General features: G+C 44.9%; 1 protein-coding gene across 1 annotated transcript; it reads right to left on the minus strand.

Moving 5' to 3' along the window:
• Positions 1–1,046: 1,046 nt before the first annotated feature.
• Positions 1,047–20,176, minus strand: LOC144472831 (ubiquitin carboxyl-terminal hydrolase 31). Its single transcript, XM_078186234.1, has 4 exons — positions 19,106–20,176; positions 2,934–3,307; positions 1,435–2,845; positions 1,047–1,326 (listed from the first exon to the last, which is right to left on the minus strand). Exons 1-4 carry the CDS (start codon positions 19,976–19,978, stop codon positions 1,204–1,206), a joined length of 2,781 nt encoding a protein of 926 aa, XP_078042360.1. The 5' UTR covers positions 19,979–20,176; the 3' UTR covers positions 1,047–1,203.
• Between the last annotated feature and the right edge of the window lie 305 nt (positions 20,177–20,481).

Here is a 20,481-nt window from a genome sequence, read left to right on the forward strand (position 1 = left end):
ATCACAGGAAGAACGAGAAGAGTCAATAGTGGAAGTATATTGATTTTTATCTTGGTCAAGAATAGATTTAGAAAAAAAAAACAATAAAATAAAAAGTCGGTCATCCTGTAATTCGATGGCATCTTAGTGCAGTATCGATGTTTGACCTTAGATCGCTGGCATAGTAAATATGCTTATACGATTGCAAATGACATATAATATGCGCGCATATGTGTATGTGTATGTGTGTGTATGTTTGTGTGATTGAGAGCGTGTGTGTCGTAAATTTATATATATATATATATATATATATGTATATATTAATTATTGAGATAAGGCCACTAGTGGGTGATAAAAATATAATATAAATATTCCAGTTAAGCGATAGTTTCAAAGCAATGGTTAGCGACTACACAATACGTCCAGAGAAGAATAGATTTTTGGGTAAAAATGAATCATGCTACGTGAATCCTATCGCACGCAAGATTCATCTTATTGTCACAGTTTCTCATCGTGAACCACGACTGTATTCTCTTCGATGTACAGAGCATCGACTCGCGCGATAAAAAGGTCGCGGTGAATTTTTTGACACGGGCACATTCCTCTCAGACATATGTAGGATTGGTTACCTATTGCGTTGAAGATCTAATATATTATTATATTAACAATAGACGACTTGTAATGAGGGACTCGTAGTACTCGATACTAAATATAATAATTTGTCCTTTCTTTAAAAAGTTCTACTAACAACTACAATGTACAATACAGTTCGCGTAATCTGCATACAAACACGTTATAAATTACAAAAGAATCACTAATGCCTCGAGTTTCGCTCCCGCACTCGGAAGAATACTCGTCGAACGTGGCCATATCGATTTCCCCTGGAAATATAATGTAGTATCAAGAGAACTACATGTGGCACTGATTTCTTTCGCACGTTCGACATTTAATCATAAAGAGAAAGCATATTTTCGCGTAGAAATTTGGAGCGATAGTACTTCAAATTCTTTACTAATCTAGATCATTCTTTCTTTTTTTTCCTCTCTTTCATTCTCTCTCTCTCTCTCCCTACCTCGGTATGAAACGAATATACTTAAGCTTCGCGAGTAATCGGCTGTATTCTGGTTATGCTAGCTTTTTTGGAAAGTTTTGCGGCACACCAGGTTCCAGGCACTACACATTGAGCGATGCTTCGGCCAGATTTCGTCCGGCTTAGATCGTGTGTTACAATGTTGACTCGTGAATGATCGTTGTGTCTGGATCACTGCTGCTGTGTATGATCGTCGGCTGTGGCACATGTGGTATCAACGTGATGGACGACATTTTCCGGACGGGTTTCGGAGAAGCCTGAAAAAAGAAGTACAATGTAAGAAATCTGTTTAGAGAAATGGTAATTTTTAGAAATGCGATATATAAGGGACGGATATCTAGAAACGGGGGTAACCCCAGACATACCCATTCCCTTCTACAAGGCGCCTCGTCGTCCGAGTAGTGGTCTATCTGACCAACGTCCGTTTCGGTCGCAACGTTTCTCTTCTTTGGTTGCAAGGTGGCATAGTTGCGGCAGCCTCTGTTGAAATTAGTCATGTTCTTTTCTTCGACGATCTTCTCCTGACAAAGTATCTCCTGCGACTTGCTTTGGTTATTGTTCGTCACGTTGTTGTTCGACTTATTGTAGAAATAGAACGGAGGCATTTTCGAGACCCAGTGGTCCAGTCCGGACCCGGTGGAGCTGGTGGAGGCTGCCGAAGACGTTCCCGAATTGTTGGTCAACCCTCTTCGTTGGTAGAACAGCATGTAGGCAGCGTTTGTGATCAGGTTCGTGTCGTTCACCGCTTGCACTCTAGTGTCGTCGAAGCAGTACCACTGAGTGTCGTAAGGGTTCCGACAGAATGCAGTGTAATGTCCACCCTGCAGATCTTGGCCATGATGATTGCATATCGCGTAAAGGTCGTAGACGTTTTCGTCGTACTTTGGAATATTTTGTTGGCGGGGTCTAGGCTTCTTCCAGGGTGACCAGCCCAAGCCGCCTAAACTGCTAACGTTATTGTGAGTCTGAACCCCGTTGTGAGCCAAGTGCGGTGTCATGTCAAAACCGTACAACGGAAAATCGACCAGCATCGTCAACTTCGAGGTGGATCTTTGCTTGGATTGCTGTCGAAATCTCTTCAAGTGTATCACCAAGATGTCCGGCAGAGACCAAAGACCCAGCTTCTTGACAACTTCCTGTTTCTTGTTGCAATAGGGACAATGCCACGCGTCTTCCGCGCCCAAAATTTCGGCTCTGGTATAGAGATCGAAACACTCTTCCAGCGTAACAGCTCCGCCTAACTCGGAATTAGTCTTTAATTGCTTGACGCTCGCGTGCTCCTCGATCTGATCGGTATCATCCTGAATGATATTGCGTTTCGCAACTTCGTCCCATTCCAAGATTAGCTTGACGTGTTGAGGGCCCGAGTCGTCGGCGCAAAGAGCCAACGCCTGCTCGATTTGCTCGGTGTACAAGGGATGCTCGACACAAGGATCTATGCAAGGGTGTTCGTCCTGGACCGGCGTAGCAGCAGGATCCGCGACCCTGATGTTGAACAGCCCGGGACTTTGACTAGACGTGAGGACATCGTCGACCAGAACACTGTGCATCTCCTTGAGCAGAAGCTTCTGAAGGTCTTCGTAGGACGTCTCCCTGGAGACTTGCATCGTGTACGGACTACCGAAGCGTTGCCGGAGGTCTCCTTTGACAAGCACATTGATCCATACCAGAAGAATGTAAGCCTGCTCCGTGGGTTCTTTCAGTTGTGGCAGTTCTATGCAGTAGAGTGGGTCATTTTCGGTAATCACAGATAGAGGTTGGCAATCTGAGAATGTTCTGGAGAGAAAGATCGAGAATTAGCAACAGCGCGCGCGTTCGTTTCATCGAATCGAGAGAAAGTCAAGTGTTGTAGCGGCGTTGTTACCTGTGAAATCCTTCGTCGTGGACTTCCGTGAGCAACATATGATTCTCGTCGATCCCCGTGTCGCTCGCCAAAATTTCTCTCAGTTCTCTCACGTTGGCTGCCTGGTTCACGCTGACGCCAATTTTCACCTGTCGCGGCTGCTGCGACGTGTACAACACGTTCACGAAGAGGTTCATCTGCCGGTGGTTCTGCGGGACAGGCACCGACACGCAGAGGAACGGATCGAACGTGTTCGACTGCCGATGACATCTTGGACAGGTCAGACTAGATCGGAACTGGGCTTGGAACACCGCGTGCACGAACGAGTTGTTGCACCGAACGTGATTCGCCAGCGTTTCCGCTGCAACGATATCGTCCGGACGCCCGAATGAATTCTGCAAAAGAAATATCGTTCAGATGCGATCGTTCCAATCACCCGGATACAAGACACATTGTTTTCGAAATTCTAAGCGATGCCGAGGAAAGGAGGAGCCTACCACCAAATCGACTGAAACGGTGGATTCAAAATCTTTACAATTTACAGGAGATCCGTCGAAGTAACTAGAAGCGCGCGCAGCTCGAGTTGCGAAGATTTTCTTGTTTGGCGACAATATGGCGACTGATTTTTCAGCTGGCCCAGATATCGTGGACCAATTTAACGGGAATGAGGTGAGTGGACATTCCGAGAGAAAACGGGAGAAACTTTCTAACTCCGAAAGCGTCGGTTTATTCCATTTTCACCGGTGAACTGAAAAAACGTTTATCGGTATCGTAATCCGCGACATTCCTTCTGAAATCACAGAATGCAGGGTACAACGTACGCGTACAATATTATAGGCGGGATTTTGAAACATTCTTCGTAGATAGCCAGGTTACGGCTTCTACGTGCCGACGTAATTGGCGGGAGTTTCAAGCTTTCACGTTACAATTAGATGTCTATCGCTGCGCCGCAGTTTCAACAACTGCGAGAGCGAACTAAATATCGGCGAACGTTCAATTCGTTTAATTATCATTTCGACGATTATTCGAACGAAACGATGACAAGAGAGCGTCGATAGAGAGGCGTTAAACTGTATCGCACTCTGTTACGCGTTACTAAAAAATTCGTCGTTCGAAACGACGGAAAACCACCGAAAGGGAGACGTCATCGAGCGAACGCGTAATCTCGCGTTCCGCGATCTAAGAACACTTCATAGAAACCTAATCGATTTTCGATAACACTTCACACATTTCGATGAAGTAACTTTATCTCTCGATTAGAGAAAGTACGTACTCGAGAATAGTTATGTACGCGTCGTTGCTTCGGGCCTCGGGCAAATAGGAGATTTCGCGCGCGCCCTGCGAAATGTACGCGTTCGCATCGAATACGGCATAAATGTCTCTAATAATAGACGATAATTGCTTTCATTCGATTGCACCGTGACGGACGGGACACGAATTCAACGGTCGTACATAGTACAGAGTATCCCATACGTTTCTATTGTTGGACGGTAAGGAGGTGGCGCCGCGGCCGTTCCGATTAACAGTTACACGTGCGCCAAGCATGCAGATTCGTGTGTAACAAGCGTTCCGCGGTGTTATTTTTTTGCCGATTGGATCCGTGACAATCGCGAAACCAGTTTGCCTCCTAAAGTACACAAAGACGGTCGCTTATAACGCGACCGTTCTAATAATAAACCGTCTAGCGTCGCCTCTCGTCGCCTCGCCTCGCGTCGCGTCGCGGTGATTCGTTTCTGGGAGCGCGTCTGCCCATACCTTAATTTCCGTCCCCGTCCCGGTTTCGCAACTGGCCCGTCGCGCGATGCCGAGTGGAGGGGGCCGGCTGGAGTATGCTAATAAACGACAGACAATTGTCGCCAGATCGCTAAAACTCGCAAAGACGGTTCGCGTTCGATCGGAATCGTCTCCGCGCGCGGAACGCACCATCTCCGAGTCTGCCTCGTAAGTGTCAATCACCTCGAAAACGCCGACAGCTAACGATCGTCGCGCGTCTAATTGTTCCTAAATAGAATATTGCCAGTGGGTCGCGTAGCCGATAGGACCGTACCAATGTTGGGCCGACGAATAAATTCCTAGACTGTTTCTTTTTATTTTAAAACGACTCGTGTATTAATTAGCAAATCTCTTTCGCCTATATAAAACTGCTATATTCGTTTTTACGAATAATTTAATATCGCATGATTTTTGTAGGCTCGGGAATGGAATATCCAAGAGGCAAAAATCAGCATTTTCTAATAGCTTACTCTCGCTTTGCTAATTAACGCACGAGTCGTAATGAAACGAAAACTCTACGAACGTATTCGGCAAGCCAATAGTTGGCTCTTACGGTACGCGAAGTAAAAATATTCCACGGTAAGCCAGCAGTCGAGATCCTTTGGTTGGGATATGACTTTGACTGGCATCGATCGGAAATTTTTCAATGATAATTGAGTTAGTTTCATTGGTAACGTTTAGCGAACCGCCTGCAAAGCCTCGCGTGCTTTTCCTCTGCCCCCTTTCCGGTCACCGGATTCCCGGCACGGAGTACTCGATCGGCATGGAAGGCTTCACTTAACCAGATCACGAATCTCGCGTTTTCATGACCTTCGAAATGCGCGGTTTCCAAACCATTTACGTATTCCACGCGATCAAAGGAGCCGAGCGATTCCGAGCTGGTATCGTTTAGACGGGTGTATATACATATACGCCTTCGGTTCGACGTATTTTCGATTTTTGTTGACGTTGGCCCATCATCGGCTGGCAGAGCAAAAAGAGAGAGCAGAAAGTTTCGGGACGATGACTTCGCGGAGGCGAGAGCATTCCACGCGCGCCGGCCTGGGCGAAGTACGGAAAAATTCAAACGGTCGCTCCGTCTATTTATATTCGCAAAGGTAACCGCTGACCACACCGCCGGCTCTCTTCCATTACGGCATAGATAAGGCTAATTGTTTCGAGCAGGCGATAACTCTGACCGCGCGTTCGCGAGCCACCGGATTGGGAGAACTGTTCGTTCGGCCGTCCGCAGGATGTATCGCCGATCCGGTTGCCGGAAGTAATTTTCAATGCTCGCAAGTTGTAACGACTCGCGCTACGATTCGCGACTCGCAATTGGTCAATGTCACGTTGGCAAGCGCGCGCGCGTACACGGCGCGTCGAGAAAGTTATGGGCCGAGTTTTAGGGCCGATGGCCCGAGCATTTCAACAACCATGCTTAACTATGATCGGTGTCGTCAAACGCTCTTTTTCAATCTATTGAAACGCTGACGAATTGGCTCGCAAACACTCGAAATCGGTACTCACCGATTGCGCGACCGAGACTTTTCGAGTCGAGCGAGACGTCGATTGTTATCGAGGCTCGAAGACAGCGCGGTCGTGCACGCGCGCCTCCGTTTTTTGCCGGTGCCCGATGACTATGCGAGAGTGGATTACGTCAGAATGGACCAGCGGTGGGTTCGGTGGGACGAGGCGGACGAAAGGAGATGGAACACGGGACGAGTGCGGCTTTCTAACCTTCGGACAACCTTGGTGCATCCTTCGATCGGAGAATGGGTCGAATTCGAATTGTTGACGATCGTCGACTAGAAAAACGAGCCGCGAGACTCGAATAAACGTAGCTCTTCTTCCAAAGTTGTCCATTTTTCTTTAGAATCTGCCTGACAATTTTATGGATCGTATGGAATATATTATAGCAAAGAGATAGACTGTATCGTGTAAATTATATTATATAGATTATAAATATTATATTATTATCGTAAGATAGATTAAACGTATTATTCTGCATATGTATATTCCGAAACGGCATCGCTTTAGGTAGCGCTCTCGAACGGAAACAAATTATTCCTGTTGCGACGGTTTAAACGAACTGTACCGCGATAGGTATGCCGCTTGGATTGCGCAACGAATTTCGTGTCGATTTTCATTAGATCCGAGCAGCTTGATACTTTTTTACCGAGCCGCGCGAAATTCGATCGCGCGACGGAGCCTGCCGACGTCGCGGGAAAATACAACGATACCAGAGAACAAACGTAGAAACGGATCTCGCTTCCTTCTCTGCACGTGCGTGTACCGTTGGAAAACAAAGGACCGGAAGTCGGACTTCTCTAAACATTCTTTACGTAACAGTGGCAATCAGCGGCTCTCGGCTCTCGTACCTTATAATTAACTTCTTTCAGCTTGTCAAACGCGTGACGCGTTCGGGCGTGTGCAATTCGAATGCGCGATACTCGAATTACCTTCCGTCCGAACAAATTTTTTTTCTTATCAACGTGTTAAAAGAATTTCGAAAGCGTCGATACTTGAGACTAGACGGAACGGTTACAATAACCTTAGGTGCACCAGGTAGAACCGATAATACTCATTCAGCAGGTACGCTCGTCGCGACAGCCGTAGCAGTCGTCAATGACAACGCGTCGATGTGAAGCGATCGCGCACGCAAAGTGTGTCATTCGGAGAACAATTCGTACGCGCGTGGCCCATGACTGAATAGAGCACCGAATCCAAATAAACCAAACGCGCGGCGACTTTGAACCGGTGTTGATAAACAACTGGCGCAAAGAACAGGAAATGCTCCATCCACGTTCGACGATATTGGATTTGTGCTACGGTTTCTTTGTCAAACAGAAATAAAGTGACAACAAGTCAAATAAATAATAATAATAAAACGATAATGAAAGAAATTACTGTAAATAATTTAAATGTTTAAATTTCCTTTAAATCCCTTACGATAGATCTTATAAACGAGGAAATATCGAGTCGTAAACAAATAATTATATCGCAAATAATTTGCAGCGAATAACTGCGTCGCAAATCTTTGCAATATATCGAGGAATTTATTTCTTAATAAGAATCGAAGGAACAGAATTTCTGATCGTCGATTCACCGTCGACGAATACATTGAATCGAGACGAAGCGTATTCGGTGAAAAACTCGGTTATCGGATTTCACGGATTCCATTTGAATTCATCGCGCTGCAAACACGCTCGCGTTAATTGGATTTGTTAATAAATGGGCAGGGTAATTCGTCAGGGTCATTTAGCTGTCGTCGGTGATAATTAGACGGCGTGGGTGGAGGGATAGTAATTAATTCGATATTACGATTCAGTGTACGGAGGAAGGTCGCCGCGGAGACGGAAAGCCGTGTGTGTTGAATCTGTTAGCCGTCTGGTTTTTTCGAGCAGAAATGCTCACGTAACGTGTTACGAACCAAATCAACATAACAAATGTTTTTGATAACAATTCTTGTAGACGCGGTGCTTTATTTAAATGCGCCGCGCGTCTCTCTCTCTCTCTCTCTCTCTCTCTCTCTCTCTCTCTCTCTCTCTCTCGCGAAGCTCGAAACAAAGCAGGAACATCGGAACGCATGTTTCGTAATCGATTCGTTCGATATTGTCGTCGTACTTCGGCAAAACGACGACAGATAGGCGAGAAATTTTAGGCGAGCGAGACAAATATTTTCCGAGGAGTTCAACGAAGGAGGCAACAACGAATGTAATTTGTCCGAGTCCGAACGATTAGCTTATCGGTCTTCTTTTATCGCAGGATTTACAAAAGCAACGATTCGCGTGTTTACCAGTGACATTTATTAGGCGGTTGATTCGCTCGAACGAAGATCCAGTGTTATTATTCTCGGATCGTGACTCACTCTGAACAGTCGACGAACGAAACGAGGAACTAATCGACGTAAACGCAACAAACAGAAGGGCGGACGGCTCGCTTCCATCGAGGATTTTACGATTTATCGATCGCGCAACACTACCTCGTGCATTCAACTTTCGACGAGTGTTTATTATTGAAAGAACTTCTCGTTGAAGAGCCACTGATACCACAAAAACATTTGTAATTATTGGCTCGCGAAACTATTTCAACACATGAGTGTTGAGTAAGTGACATCCCGGGGATACGAATGACTCAAGAAATAAAATCTCAGCAATTCAAATATTATTTGTTATTTTCGTAATAGAAAATATAAAGTACGGCATGAGTTAAGAAACCTGAATGTCTTAATATTTTTATTTAGACGTTTGCAAACAATTGAAAAATGTTGTGAATACAGCTACTACTTTTCGTAGATACTTTATGATATAGTTATAATAATTTAGGAAATATTTTATGATGCATTGAAATACTTCCGTGAGTCACCGTAGATTTCTTCAGGACGGATCTCGCGTTATTGAACTTTAGCCTCCGCGCACGTTTGCAACAAATATCACCTGTTGGCCGGTTGCTCTAATCGCTCCGATACTTGGACGTTGGTGTGCAACAAACGCTTAATAACGTTAATGACACAACAATGCAGCAGCAGCAGCAGCAGCAATTGTTTCACGTGGAATTTGGACTCGCTGCTGGTAACGCGCGCTTAATCGAAGCATGTGTATCTACGCGCGCACATATTTATGTTTATATTTATATCTCGATGAGCAATTTGTCAGATTCCCCGACCAAGTTTACGAAACGATCGCTCGGCTCGGCTTGGCACGAGGACGGGGATAGCCGACGGAAACGGTACGAACAAAATCATCGGTCGTCAAAAAATATTCTCTGAAAAAGAGAAAATTGCAGTCGCTCGGAGCAATTAGCTCGGCCGTGCCACCATGGAATATTGTATCGCGTTGTTCGCTTCCGCGCGCGGACTGAAATTCCACGCCGAGCACACACGACGACCAGATTCCATTGACGGTCCGACGAGATGCGTGGCAATAAAAAGAAGCGTCATTTGTCAACGGAAGCCGCGCGCAGAGGTCGGGTAGACCGTGTTTCGTAAAATGGCTGTCGAACGATTCGAACACCGTGTGGCTCCATTCAAGGTCGGCTCTTGTTACGGTACTGTTTCGTCCGCTAGAACTCTACAGACCGTTCTAAAGTCGAAAACATGCGACGCCGTTCCCTCGGGTAACGACAATTTCGCTTCAATTAATTTGATTAGGTCGAGACGAAAGCGAATAGGAAAGTCCATTCCGAGTGTCCTCGGAATGTTGAGTCCTAGTTGACTGGTCCTTCCATAGTCTAAAATAAATTCAAGCCGTCTAATCTAGTTCTAGAAAAAGTTATTGCATTTTAAAGGGGTATCCGAATATTAACGATAGTCGCCGTACCTCGCAGGTCGAATAATATTCGAAGCTCGTTAAAACGACGAGAACCGCGTCGCCCTTATCGCGTGCAACAGGAAATTAACGGCTCGGTGGTCGAACGTTTCCAAAGTTTGATCAGCCGGCGACGAAAGTGGGGAGGGGGGGAATATTTTCGAAAATCGTCAAACAGCGACGGCTTTCGTTTAATCCGACCAACTTCCTCCTATTTGTAAAACTCTTCCGCCAAGTGTGTACACATATTACCAAGTTGTCAGCCGTGAGATGATGAATCGCGGTCGCAAATTTTTCAATGTCAACCGTTGAGGAAAATTATGCTACGCCCGCGGACGCGGAAATTTATGGTGTGGCGCTTCTGGCGCCTAAAATTCCGCGCTTATCGGCGCCGATTCCTGCCGTTTCCGAGCGTGTTCGCGAATGCGACGAGCGATTATTTCCAGGCAGACGGATGATCACGGCGGCGACGGCGACGGTCAACATCGAAAACCAACAAACGATCCCGATTTTCCTGCTCGGTGATCAACAGTTCTGTTTACACTGGCGAACCCTCGATACACTTGTTATCTATGTATCTTTGCATTCCTGCGCGATTGTTATCAAACGTGCCGTGCCGCATCGAAACCGATCGGAAAAGAAAACATCGCGGAAATCAGCACGTTTGCAGATTTCGCAACTCATCGTTCCGATACTCCTCGACGCGGCGATTTAATATATTCGCTCGAGATACGTTAACAACAATTAGGTAATGTTTATCGTATCGAAGAAATCGCGCGAGCAGATTTGTCTTACTTTACCAACATTTTTCGATTGGAAGTGACTTTTTTATATTATATCTAATATGAAAATATACAAATACGCTATGTGTGTTTCTTTTTGAAATGTACAGAGTGGCTCAGCGAAAGGAGGCCATCTACAGTACTGTGAATAGTTACAAGCTCAAAGTAACTTTCACATTTTTACCGATACTTGAACAAAGACTCTGTTATTTCTACAACATAAAAACATATAAATAGGATCATTAAAAACGTAAAAGTAGCTTCGAGTCTACAATTATTCAAATCACCGTACACGCATGTCTAATTATGTACGGCGACGTTGATTGAATTCGATCGACTCGTTCGTCTTAATCATTCTTTAATAATGGAACGAAATAGTTGATATCGCGAGTGGAATGCACGCCGCAACTCCTCTTTTCATGCATCAGCTCTATGAGGCATTGCTCCACCGCATTTTCTTCGAATGAATATTTATAATCGAAAATGAAAGCAGCGAGAGAAAGTCGGGAGCGTTGCGCAGCGGCATTGTCCGTGGCGCGATGCCCACTGACACGGTCATAGTGTCAAATGAGAATGCGTCGTTAATTAGAAATATTTAGCGTCAAAAATATAATAGAAAGCTGCTTTCACTCTTTCCTCTCGCGATCGAAAAAATCCGTCGATCGTTTACCAATAACTGCGCAGTCACTTACTTGTCATGTAAAATAAAAATACTAGAAGTCAGACAAATTATTTCAGATTTACAGTTACAACGGTTTCCAGTGCAAAGGGTTAAATAACGTTGGCCGTACGCGCGATGGTTAAGTCCAAAGAATTTGTTGAAACACTTTTTCTACCTTTCGTAGAAAACAATGGACGCGATTCTATCGACGAATTGTCTGGCCACGGCTCGCCATGCAACGGTTAACCACCCCTTTTAACGTTGCAAATTGACTTTGTTCGAAAAAAGGAAATCCGCCGGTGTCGCCGGTCGTCTGATATTTCCACCGACTGGCGGGAGTATACATTTTCCGGAATATTTTCTTCTTGGTCTCCGAACCGAAACGACCCCTGCGCGTCATGGAAACACGCGTGTCGCGTTGCACGCACGCAAGGTCTCGAGCAAGGCGGTGCTCGTTTCCATGACACACGACTGCACACCGATGTTTCAATGTCGAGGGTCCCCGCCAGTTCCAAACACCGTCGACTGGGAATTTTACAAAATTCGATGCTCGATTTTCACAGGTATTTTTATCAAACGAACGAAAAGTTTCGATTCGTGGTGGTTTTTAATCGGTTTGAGCGAATACTTTAATCGGCAGTCTAGAGTCTAGAAGCCACGTTTTCGAAATGTTTTGTGCTTTACTCAATTATTTTATTAATTATTAAAGTAAACGATTAAAGTGAAGAAGTGTGTATATACAATACACTAAGAAAAGAATATATGTAATTAATACTATATATAGTAATTTAGTTACGAAATCTTTATTTGCGCAAAATCTAGCCGTGCCTAAGAGGTTAACTATTCGGGAAGAATGCGTAAGTAAATTATGAAAATTTCTATCTCGATGCTCGCCACCGAATCTCCTTCAGCCGACGCGCCGCGCGACGTGTCACGCGTCGCACGGCGCTCGTCGCGCGTGATTTGCACGTTTGAATTACGATTCTCTCAGAAGAATACACGAGGCGCCGAAGGTCGTCTGCGAGCACTGTCCTGGATGAATCGTAAACGATCGCGTAAATAAGAGATCGATGGAAGCGACCTGCGATAGAAATCGAAACACGATTGGCTCTATAAAGGACACGCTTGCGATTCACCCAGAGATGGGCGGGGGAATCCGTAATCAAGGCACGCGTCTACCTCCACTGCTAATTTCAGCGTCTCGACTTCGTCGGCTTCGATATACATCTGCATTAACGCATTAACTACAGGAAACAACAATTATCGTTTTATTGCTCGCGTTGTAACATATATTTATTAGTGTTTTTCTGACAGTTAAATACATGTATGCTGAAACTTATTATGCAAAGAAGACGACTGTGAACTAACTACTGGTTGAAACGTGGACGGTACCGATGTAGATGCATCGACGACGTGTCTAATTAATCGATTAAAAGTTGAAACAACTTGGACGCGTCCTCTATCGGTACGTGCAGCGTTATCCCGAGGGCAGCCTAAAAGAATGATAAATTATTCACACGGTTGCCTTTCCCTATGCTAATGAAGTCTGCGCCGGTCGTCTCGTTACACCTTAATGTATGATAAAAATTCACGGTACGGAGATAGAGGAGACCTTATCGATAACGTCACCGAGGCCGTTCATCTCGAACCACACAGAAACCGTGTATCCTAATTTTAAAAGGACAAGAGAACCAACGATCTTATCGCAAGGTCAACGCGCTCGCGAGCGCGCACGCGCGCGTCACCGCGCCGGCGAATTTAGCACGTGCCCGAGTGGCGCACACCGTGCATTTCGAGAAGCGTCGTCGAACTTGTCCCCGGATGCATCCCGAATCCCGAGCTGCCGATTCATCGAGCACACCAGCCGTTGAACGCGACGATGCGGTCGCGTCCGCGGTGCACTTTATCGCCGCGCGACACTGCAACCGGATTTACGGGTTACTAATACGGGTCGCGATCACCTGCTCCCGCAAAGGGAACCTGCCAGCCAAATATTAAATCAACTTCTCGACAACGGATCTCGGTTGATTGCTATCGTTTCATCGCGCAGCCTCGCATCATTTTTACGCCCAATTATTATTAGAGAGTATTCATTTTAAATTATTTCTTGCACCAAGAAGAAAACATTGCTGTAATTACTCTACAATTAATTAGTAACCTGAGACACCTACATGCGTCGTAATAGTCAAGCGATGACGAATATACTCGTCAACGATTTTGTTGCGACGGCAATATCGAAGGTCGAACGTGCCTAGCCATCCCTTCAGGAATTAAGCCATAAATGCGCTAATAGACTTGCAATAGGAAAAAAAACCATCCTTACGATGGTTTCGTACTTCCGTACTTCGTCTTCAACACTAAGACATTGTACCAAACGCATATACAGATTTTATGTAAGAAAATTAACAATTTCATTAATAATATTTACTTATTCTGCTGCTGTAGAGTGGTACAGCAAAGCAAGCAACGATACATAGTGCACACCGATACGGTAATTCTTTTATAATCTTATTTTTATAAGAATCGGTTAAGCGTGATCGGATGAATTTTGAGCCAGCATCGAGCGAAGGTTACGGAGATGCCACGGGGCAGGAGGCGCGAGGCAACGTTTCCACGAATGTCATTGAATTTTCAAGGTGTCCACGGTGTGACCGGTTCCGAAGAAGTCGGTCAACGTGTGTTCGACACCGAAGGGCACTCGTGTCGAGGAGGGAAAACGAAAAAACCGAAACAACCGGCTACGAAAAAGTGGCACGAGGCAGCGGCCGTTAACAAGAGGGGGCGGCGTGTCGGACAGTGTCGGTTTACCGATCTGGACTATCGGCTACGGGAACGCTTCGCCGAAGATCGCTTCATTATCTGATACCCGACGAACGCTTGAACCACGAGCCGGATCGGGTCGGGCCGCGCGTAAGGAATGGCCGATAAGATAGCATCGAAGAATCTGGAGTCGCGTTGCAGTATATAGAGACTCGCGTTTCTGGGGAAAGGGGAAAGAATTCACGAAAGATACGGAGAATGAAGCTGAGACTGGGTTTTTAGAATTATGCAGCGTGAAAAAAAGCTAGTCGAATAGCGACAAACTGTTATCTGTAGATAATTCTAGTATAAAATGTAGAGAGAAAAACCACGCGAAGTATACATAAAAACATTTTCAAATTATTTCAGATTTCTCCCATAGTATAGAAAAAAGGATACTAGTTAGATGTAGGTGGAAAAAAACTGGAGTAAATTCTCCGAGAATGGCCTTCAGTTTATAAGCAAAAATGGACAGCTTGGAAAGCGGTTTGTTTTTATAATTGCAGACAATCTACGACTATATTAAGAAGGCCGCGAGGCTCGAACGATCGTATCTCCTCTTCGTAATCGATATTTCGTAATCGTAATCTTAATATTGAATAAAGACGGCCATATTGAATTGGTGTAGGCTAAATATTCGGTAGAAAGTTCGCACTCGAGCGAAAAGAGAATTTAGTTGTTCCCGTAATTGGTGGCGTTTACTGGATTTATCGGTGCACCGATTAGCCATGCCACGCTTCCTACTTCGGTGGGAAGTGACGTACGACTTCTCGAGGTTTTCTCCTCCGGCAAGGCCGACGACCGTTTCTTTTTGCGCGACGAGTACCGACCGGGAAGCGTAAAAATAAATCGTTTAAATACGTCGGAAGTAGACGTATGCAAATCGAAAACCGTATCGCGTGCCCACATATGTAATTGCACGTTCCTCGACCGATGCATTCGAAACCGTGACGGAAAAAGTGCATTAACAGTAAATAATTTATGCCGCGTAGACAAAGTACGGTCGCTACACCATTTATGTAACACGTGATCGACGCGAATGAGATTAAGGATCGCTTATTGAATTCGCTCGTGCTCTGCTACCGACAAAAATCTGAAACTTTGCTTTGTATTACATCCGTATTGCATACCATAAAATTTGAAGTATTCTTCTTATTTTTAAATAGAACAAAACAGCAGCAATTTTTTCTGATAAGCAGAGTTGGACATGGTTCGAATAATGTTTCGTATAAATTCTTCGAAGCAAATTTTATTCGTACCAAATATACCATGCTCTAGCATTTTTTAATAATAACAACGGTATAATAAATTTTTTAATTCCAGTATACATTGTAGCAAAGATGGTGGAACGTCTAAACAAATTCAGTTTTCCATTCTAATGAAATAACGCGCGTCAATCACTTTCAGCGCTGGATAGGTTTAACATTAAGTAGTTGAGTAATTAATTATAGACGGGCAGAGGGAAAAGAAAACGGAGAAGCAACTCCTCCATCGAGTCTCCGTTCCAGCTTCCGTCGGGGTCTGGCGCTTGTCCTGCCGTGAACCGTTCCTCTTTTGTTCGACGCGCGGCATGATTCACGGTTCTGTTTTGCAGTCGTTTTTCTCCGGCGCTCTTACCTCACCGTTCATGTAATCATCATTCTACCGTTGCAGTCTGCGGCGGCTGCGAACATTTGCGGATCGTTTCAACGACAACAGCCGTCGGACCGCGTCGCCTTCTTTTCAAATTTTCACGAAGATTCTTTCACAAAGATTCGCCGCGAACGATCGGGTCAGGTGCAGTGCGCGCCGAGCAATTTACCGGGACACAATGCTGCGCACTTTTCTCTAACGTTACGTCACTTATCGTACGAGCATCTTGTGCGGTGAATCATCAAACTGAAATTCGTCCCGTCAGGCTCGCTCTCTCCTTCAACATATGTATACACGTTGCGAGGTGAGGTTGTGACACAAAAACGCGTGGCACACCGGCACCGATGTTCAAGTTCGTGCTCATTCAGTGGCCAACTATTTTTAGCAGTAGACCACTACTGTCACGCGCCTATATTATGACAAATGCCCCTCCTTCCTTCCTTCCTTCCTTCCTTCTTCCTTCCTGGGAATCACGTGTTCGTTTTAAACGCCCCGTATAATCCCCATCCCTCCGTTTCCTTTTGCGCAAACGTATTTTTAGACAGATAGTTTTTGGAATGTCTACATCTAAAAGTAATCATACAACATTTCTTCTGCCACTTTTATTTTCTTTCCTAAAAGAATGCGAGCTAGTATAATATTTAGCAGTGAGAATAAATATGTCAGAACTTGGCAGTACGTATGTATAAAGACTGTAGTGACTGCACTTTGTGTATTTGAATGTTTAGAACAACGAAAGGAGAAAAGGGGAAATTATGTTACACGATGACTCGAAATGCGAGGCATTCACGGGAGGATCGTCTGACTTTCGTCACCACAGGATCCGATAGCAAAGGAAAACACTCAAGGGAATGCCATAAATTAGACCCCGACCAGTACCGTAAACCAGGGACAGAATTCCACGGAAATTCTTTTTCATTTTTCCGGGAAGCTTAAATCACTCTCGTAGGATATTAGTTGCTTTATCTAAGCACGTTGGTGATGTTAAAGCGCGCACAGTTAAGTCAAATTCAAAGTAATTATCAATTATTGATGAGAGAACGTTTACATTTTGTGCAACGTATTTCGCGGGGATTGAATATTTCTTCACTATTTGCATCGCGGGCGAAGGACGCCGATGGGCGTTCGACCGTTATGGTCCTCGACTGCAAGAGAATTTTTTAGTGCGCGATCGAGCATTCAAAACATTCGTAAATGGTTCGCAGCCTGAATAAACGCGCTGTTTTATGTGCCGTAAAAAAAAAATAGTCACACTCCGCCAACGTTTGTTTTTATCCGCTGAAAAACGTATCGCCGTAATACTGGATTAAAAATTGTGTGCTCTGTGTTTTGCACGTTAATTACCAAGCGATACCTTTTTACAGTTCCGTTTGGCAATATTAGTCAATCAGTTATCTGTTCCTCCAACAACGGTCAAACGATTCAATACATCTGGGAAATATTTAGGCGAAATATTTATAAAACATATAGGCGTAATCATTCATAAGATATAAACCTCATACATATATACATGTATGACGGAGTAAGTATGGATGTCTATGCGTGTGTGAGTGTATGCGCGTGTGCATGTGTGTACATATGTAAATATCTTTCTTTTGTATGTTGTGTGTGTGTGTACATTAGTTATAAGTACTTTATAATTATTGATCTCAGGTTTTTTTCATTACTCCTTCCCTTTTACCCGATACCATCATACCGATCGACAATATGGATATATATCACTAAGCAAATCATCCCATATCGCACACCATTCGCATCCCATTTATACATTATTAAAGCGAGAGAATTTATCACATAAGTCTAGCTTTAAGTAATTTTATTGTTTGGTTTTGTTTAATATTTTTGTTTGCGCCATGTAACCCACTAATGTAAAAGAGTAGCAAATAAAAAATTTTAGAAAAAAAAAAAAAGGTTCGATTCCCCGCCGGGGAAGAAAATTCTTTTGCAGCATTTTACTTTTTTCTTTCCTTTCGTCTTCTATACGTATCACTTTCTATTATACCTATATGTTTTATTTTATCTTAAACTTGGAAAATAACTTTTATCCAAGCAAAGGACGATAATGCAACGAGATTGCAATACAAAATCCCAGGAAATAAATTAGACGGTATTTCGTCAGACTGATGGTTTAGCGTATCTCTTTTTCTCTGTAACATCTACACGTTCCTGAGTTCGTGTGCCACTAATTCAGAGAAAAGGAAAGCTTGGGAAAGCACCGATATATTTCGATTATTTCGAAATTTCGTTCGTTTTCCAAAATGGACGTATTACTGGGACATTTATCCGGGTTCTAATGGCCTCGTTCAAAAAAAATCCGACACGTGACATTCAAACGCGAAAAAAAATTTAGGTTAAGGCCTCGTCGCGATCGACTGACTCCGTGCTTCTAAAAACCAAACAAAATCCACTCCAGCCTACATGGACGTGATTCCAACGAACTGTCACGAGAAACATCGATAAGAACAATTCAAAACACGTTCGAGTAGTTTTACGCTTTCTTCTATTGGTTCGATGAAGCCTCGTAATAAGGAGGGACTGATTTTTACGAACCAATTTTTATATTTCGTATTTCAGAGTAAGATTTTTTAGCATGGTGCTTTAGCCCCGGTGACTATTCAATGAGTATTCGTATTATGTAATCAATCGCCAGGAACGATTACAAACCTGTCCGACACAAAGTCACTCGTCGCACGCAACGCGAGGGGCGAGAGGCGAGAGGCGAGAGACGAGAGACGAGAGACGAGAGACGAGAGACGAGAGACGAGAGACGAGAGACGAGACGATCATCGGCACGCGGGCGAAGGCATGCACAAACATTGACACGGAGACCACATGAAACGTTGCACTAGGACTCTTCGCTGTCACTATCAAAGTCGACATGAAATTCCAGAATAATTCTGATGCCTAAACTCTCATGGGTTGCAATAAACTATGCTGTGAGCAATGCAAAAATCTCGAAGAAGCGTCTAATAAATAATAAATAATAAAACTTCGCAGCGTGACAATAAAATATCCACAACTTAGGAGAAATGTTCACGTTCGAACCAAAAACGCGAAGAAAAAAGTTTTCGAGCTACACCGAACGCATCGCGAGATTCGAATTCCAACTTTAGAAAGGCTAATAATTGGTCGAGTTTGAAACCGTCGGACGATAAATTGACGATCGAACAGTCTCATGTATTCGTACTTTTCCCGCAGCAGTCGAACTGCAACGCTCGACTTGCTCGATCATAGAATCGTAGAACGAGATCGTGCACTCACCTTAATAATCTTATATTTCTTTTTGGTAGCCTGATTCAGGTCCTCGTGCACTTTGTCCAATAACCACAACAAGAATTCCTGAGCGTCGTGCTGCAAGTTCCCGCGATACTGGCTACCGTACTTGTCGACAACACTTTTGAACGCGTTGCTCATCTCCGGATCGTACTGACAGCTCCATATAGCCTTCAGTAAGAGGGCCAACTGTTCGGTGATCTCGCCTTTAGTCCCGTACTTCTTCGAGTTCAGTTTGTTCCGTCTGGAGAGATCGACCTTGTACTGATCCAGCACAAAGTACTCGGCGAGTATGTCCGTATGGGAGAGACACTGGAGCACGGCGTTCATGAAACACGTGTTACCGTGGTTGCGTAAACCTATGACCCCTGGCACTCGGTCCGGCGGTATATGCGCGGGCCTAGGCGGAGGGACCCTGATGTCCCCGGCGCTGGACCCTAGATCGTCTCTATGGGAGGTCTTATGGGTTTGCGCGCCCACGTTCGACATGTGCTGAACCATCCTGTTGATGAACTTCCTCCAGGACGGCCTGCGGAACACTTTCTTCTCCGAGTACGTTTGCCCGTTGCTGTGCAACCTGCCCATATGGGGCTGCTGCATGCTCTCCACTTGCTGCTGCATATTGTTTCGGTCCTTGTTGCCGCTCGTCCCGCCGCTGTTGTCTTTCGAGTCGCGGTTCTGTTTTGGACGTCGCCGTGACATCTTCGCGTTCTGAAACGGATTCCGCGGCAACGTGAAAGTACGCTTCAGCCGCGAAATCGACTCCCGTGTCTTCGCTTCGGACGATTTAACCTCTTCCACGCCCAGCTCACCCTCCGACACCGATTTCATCACCGCACTATTGGCCTTCTCACCGTCCATCGCCGGCCACGGAAACAACCGTTCGAGCCTTCCGCCTGCCCACCTTGCCCCGTTCACATCACGGCAGGATCCGTTGTTTCACGAGACACGATCGACACTACCGCGAACACACATCTAAACCATGTCGTGCCCGTCAACAACTGACCCGCGGAGAAAAAACGTCATACGCGTAACCCGCTCTCGTACGCTGCGGCGGCCATTTGCCTTTTATCACTCACGGCACGGGCTTCCACGATTCCGATTCCGTGACGCCTCTGTCATAAACCACGTAAACTCATTGATGGGGGGACGCGAATCGCTTGTATCTCACGCGACCTGACCTCTAGCCTGTATTCCACTGTAACGATTCGCTCCTGTTACCGAGAGTCTGAAATGTAGAATACGACACGATTTACTGTTGGTTAATCGCTTATTTAAAATCGATTGAAACAATAATTTGATGAATTTAATCACGGACGAAATATACTTGCTGCGATATAAGCACGGACGATACCTCGTCTGTG

The sequence above is a fragment of the Augochlora pura genome, chromosome 7 (genome assembly GCF_028453695.1).
Source record: "Augochlora pura isolate Apur16 chromosome 7, APUR_v2.2.1, whole genome shotgun sequence".
NCBI lineage: Eukaryota > Metazoa > Arthropoda > Insecta > Hymenoptera > Halictidae > Augochlora > Augochlora pura.